Here is a 5,174-nt window from a genome sequence, read left to right on the forward strand (position 1 = left end):
GTGTGTGTGTGTGTGTGTGTGTGTGTGTGTGTGTGTGTGTTCCTGTGTTGGGGGGAGAAAATAAAAGCTCACTGTTTGGAAAGCTGCACCACTGCCTTGAATAAATATTAGGCTATCTCTGGCTGTTTGTGGTTTCCTCTTTAACACTGAAGCTCAAGATTTGCCTGTTTTTACACATCTGGAAAGGAAGGCGAAGGTTTTTATCAAGTTTGAAGAAATGCTTTAAATATACAACAGATTCTAAATGTCTCCATTTGCCGAGCAGGGTGCCCCCCCATAGAAACATCTAACAATGTTTGGGTTAATACTGTAAAGTCATACTTTGATGCTTTGTCATTATTCTATTTATCAGTGTATTCGGGTATGACCATTCAGTGAACAGTTGAATCTATAATATACAGGCACACAGCTGGACTCCCTAGGCCAGCAATGTTAGTGCTGCTATAAACCCACACAGGATACATATAATAAAATACAGTTAAGAACAGCCATGTGTATGGAAAAAAAAGCCACATTGTAGAAGAAAGGAAACAATGTAACAAGTGCTTTATGAACGAACATCAATTAGCAGTGTTTGTCAAACATAAATGAGATCCGCAACATGAATCGGCTAGAGCTCCATAAACTTTATTATGCATTTTAAAACCTGCTTTGGCAGATATTGATCATTTGCATGCAACACAACTCATCTTAGCATCAATGCCCCACACTGGTAATTGTGTTACTTCAATGTTTGTTTTTGTATGTTTACATTAGTTTTTACTTACTCTGAGAATGAAGTCCCGTGCAAAGATATTGTGGAATCACATAGGAGCAGCACAATGAGTACAGAAGGATATTTCTAGAATGCAATCAGAAAAAACGTAGCATGCAGTTTGAGTTAGACATGTATTTGTTTGCATTACGTCTGTCATTGTTGAATTAAATCTGCCGGAAGGAATGGTGTAAATTACACGTCACATCAGTCACGAGGTCACTATTTCGTAAATTATTTACCTTTTGACTCCATCCATTTTATAGCTTGATCTGGAAATGAAATAAAAAACACCTGCTGCTGGATGTTTCTACAGAGTGACTTCCAGGAGAGAACAAGACCCTGGATAGCTGCTCCCTCAGCAGGAGAGAAAGCCTTCAGGTCACAGTGAGGGGTGTCTTAAAGGCTTGACTCTTGTCATTTATTTGGGGGACTGAGTCAACAGTCTCCAGTGTCAACTTTACATTCCACTGTAGTACTCCTGCACCCACATTGGATTTAATGTTGTTTCGTCAAGCACAATTACAATATTGTTTACCCTGCAGTAGTGGTTTTATTTTCCCAGCATGTTTGGGATCTGCATTCTCTGTGATCTCTATGGTTGCACTGTTTTCAGACTGCATTGTTTGCAGTGCAGTCCAAACTGAAAATCAAGAAATGTTGACTAAGAAGCAACTTGAGACGTGTTAGTTCTGTCAGACCAAGAAGCAGAACTAGATTTCTTCCTTTTTTAAGGAGGCAATTCCTAAAAAAAGGTGGATGACTTGTGTTTTAATTTTCGTGATAACATACAAAATCCATGAAAATGCATTGTTTATTACCAGGAAGCCCAGCCTTTATGATGATTTTTTTTTTCTTTTTACAGGGAATTGGTTTGGTTTTAATTGTAAATGTTATTGCAAGGAAATAAGAAATGAAACTGCTGATTGTACATTGACGTCCTGCACTCACATTTGCTCCACATGTCAAGGCATTTATTTGTCACTTATTTCAAAGTGACAAACTGTAGAACATATTAAGTCCACTTTTATTGGCAGGTTGCAGGTCCAACTCATTCATTTCAAATAATTTGGGAATAGCCTACATCCAAGTATTTTGAAAATCTCTCCACCAAATGCTTTATATAACCTAATATATTTGTCACAGGGATGGCATAATAACAACAATAGTTACATAATTCTTCTTCTTTTTTTATTATTATTATTGTATACTCTTGAATGTTCCTTTTAAATTTGCCGATTTGGGATGTGCGTCAACTGCGCCTTTGGTATGTGCAGTTAGCGCGCAGTTAAATGTTCGTAAACGCGCAGATGGAGCAGTGGTGGCTCTGGCTGTCAGCTCTCTTCAGATTGAGCACAGTTAGCTCGAAGGCAAGCAGACTTCTCTGTTCAGAGAGATACGTGGACGGTCAACACTGTGTATCATTTTAAGGGCGTTTCTCCTTTAACGTTAGCCTGACTAGGACGTGAAATATTCAGCACAGTATTGCTTTTTGTCAACAATTCAGTGAAAGGACGACTGGAGGACTGAAGGGGGAGCTAACGTTGGTTAGCTACTGTTAGCTTGCCAACGCAATGGTGAGTAGCTGCTTGCCTTTAGGGCTAGCCAAAAAAAAAAATCCTATGATGGCGAAGGAATGGGGCAGGCTTGACCCGCCCTACTCTCCCTTTGATTGGCTACTACTCGTTGCATGCTCTGGTTGGGTTGGTTTGTTTTAGGCAAGATGAGTGGGGTTGGTTAGGTTGAGGGTAAAAATTACAGGGTAAGCCAATCAAAGGCAGAGCATATATAAATGTGCCTTCGCCATCTTGGGAAAATATATACCCACTTGCGGCTAATGTTCGGTGACAACAGCTTGATATGCAGCTAGCTAATGTTACGCTAACTGTTATCGTTAGCTAGCTAACTGGCTATTAAGTAAGAGTTTGTGTAAGTATGGAATGTGTTTGTTGGATGGTTCTGGACCTTTTGTGAGTTCCCCACCTGGAAACCAAAAGATACCCTAGCCGAAATTCTGCCCTCTAGCACGGGACCTTTTATCGCTTCATTCACTCAAGTAAACCCAAAACCTTCATAACTTTAACAGCTGTTCCTGAAGTAATATGGATCCGTTTTGGGTTTCTGCTGGTGACATAAAGGTCCCCCCTTTTTTTTAAGAGGAAACCGTGAACCGATGTATCTTCAGGCCTTGTCATATATATTTTAATACGGTTAATGTTAGCTGACGTAGATGTTTTAATTTTCCTTTCTCCGAGGTTTATTCCCGATTTGAAGTGCCAGGTTACATCCGGGATCCCAAATCTGTAATGTTAACCCTAAATTTAATTTTGTTACTTTTGAATGACTTCGTAGCGTTGTTTGTGTAAACATGTGAAGATCTCTACATTGGAAACTGGAGAACGCTGCCATTAGTAAACACCTTGCACTTTAGTTATAAAGTAGACTCAACAAAAGCAGGGTTGACATAAATGAATAATTTAGCTTGGTATACAACATGTTCGTGGTTGGTTGCGTAATTCATGTGATTGAAAAGTCTGTCAAACTAATAATGTGTGCCAATTTCTGTAAAATAATCACAAAGTCGCTATTTCAAGGTCTTAGTATAGGGAATTATACAGCTTATTGTATTTACACATAGGTTTAAACATAAATGGATCAGGAACAGCCAATTTATTCATTGACAACTGGGATCCTCCCATGTCCTCTGTGTTGTGCCCAGTTTCATTTTGTGTTTAATTGACAGTTTTTAAAGATCCCTTCTTCCAGTAAGGGATGCATATTTGAATATTAACCTAACGTGGTACTATATGCTCTGCGTCAGGCATCTGTTTCAACCAGATCAAAATGATGGTGGCCATTTGCCTCTCATACTGGTTTTCACGGACATGAACGCAATGACCTGTTGTCTCCCAATAGATGGTTTATTAATTTCATGCACGACTAATTTAGGGTCTGTCTCTGTGATTGTTTTTGCCAAAAACAACTATATGGTCTTTTATTTATATATGTTCCTAGGTCTTAATACATCTTTAGCTTAAAATGTTTGCATTCAGTGACAAGGATGTCTGTGTCTACAAGGCTGTCTATTTCTAACACTACCAGATAAATATTGATATTGTATTTCAGGCCTATTTTTGCAATGTTATTCATAGTATTTTCCCTTACCCTGTCATACTAATGCTATAATTGTCAGGGCTGTTAACCAATCAGGATGCGTCCCATGCCTAATGTAGACCTCATTCCCTGCTGTAGTAATAATAATTCCCCTTGACCAACGTCTTACACATTCTCAAACTGATCTTCTGAATGTATATTACTTTTGCGCCTCAGCTTTAATTTGGAGGATCATTTTAGTTGTAAACTTCTATTTACAATTAAAAATACTGTATTTTAACCCATGTAAATAAAGTTTTACAAAAATGCATGTTTGTTTTAGCTTAAAAAAAGATTCCTTCAGCTAAAATGGCTAATTTGATAAATTTAACCTCTAGGCCCACAGATGTATCCCAGGTGACGTAAGGCACCTCTGCCTGTAGAGACCAAGATGACTGAAGTCCAGGCCACTGTGGAGTTCTCTGTGGAGCTCCACAAGTTCTACAATGTGGACCTGTTCCAAAGAGGGTGAGTATTGGCTATTGTTGCTACATAGCAATATTCTGCAGCAGGTGGCAATTCATCAGTGTTTTACCAAAGAAATGGCATATATTACAGATGTTTATTTATAAAATCTGCTGTGATGGTTTGCTTTGAATGGGTATTAACAAGCTTTGGTTTGCAGCTTGTGGTAGAAGGCCACCAGGATGTATTCTGGGAGTGTCGCAGCCAAACTGGGACAGTTGACAATCTTGGTTACACCTCGGGGATGATTAGAAAAAGCCCTTTGTACAGATGGCATAGAATTAGGGATACACAATATTAAATTCTGGCCGATATTCAATATGCCGATCTTTTTTTAATTCACAGAAGAGAACACCAAGTCTCTCCTTTTTTATTACTTTTACCCTATTACTCTCATTTGTTGTAGATAAAGACATTAAACAAGACAAGCAAGATTTGATTGTACCATAAATGTATCATTTTACAAATGTAAACCTAGATATTCACCCCTGTAAAATTGGCAAATTATTTTACGTGGGACAGAATAAATTATGTGTATGCCAGTGCCCCATTTTATCTAAGTAAAACTGTAACAAGCAAGTTCTATATATTTTCTGATCTGCAACGTTGAAGAAACTAACAGTGTTTTTGTTAGTTAGTTGACAGTGTCTTTTATTGTTTTGTAGCTAGTTGATGGTGTATAAGTTACTGAAAGTCCAGTTTAACTCAGATTTGTGAAAAAGTTTGGATCTTTCCAGATTGGAAGTCTACTTTGGAAAATAGGGAAGGTGTTTGAGCTTTCTGGGGGGGGGGGGGGGGGGGG

The 5,174-nt window shown here is 38.4% G+C and overlaps 1 protein-coding gene across 3 annotated transcripts in view; it reads left to right on the plus strand.

The window, feature by feature from the left end:
• Positions 1 to 2,047: 2,047 nt before the first annotated feature.
• fam135a (family with sequence similarity 135 member A) overlaps positions 2,048 to 5,174 on the plus strand; it is a 16,435-nt gene continuing 13,308 nt past the window's right edge. For 2 of the 3 annotated variants that reach the window (XM_034898262.1, XM_034898264.1), the window contains exons 1-2: positions 2,048 to 2,331; positions 4,246 to 4,375. In XM_034898262.1, coding sequence (XP_034754153.1) covers positions 4,299 to 4,375 — 77 coding nt within the window. In that variant the 5' untranslated portion in view covers positions 2,048 to 2,331; positions 4,246 to 4,298. Of the gene's footprint in view, positions 2,332 to 4,233; positions 4,376 to 5,174 lie in introns of all 3 variants that reach the window. The other variant, XM_034898263.1, reaches the window with a different exon arrangement.

This window comes from Etheostoma cragini, chromosome 17 (genome assembly GCF_013103735.1).
Source record: "Etheostoma cragini isolate CJK2018 chromosome 17, CSU_Ecrag_1.0, whole genome shotgun sequence".
Lineage (NCBI taxonomy): Eukaryota > Metazoa > Chordata > Actinopteri > Perciformes > Percidae > Etheostoma > Etheostoma cragini.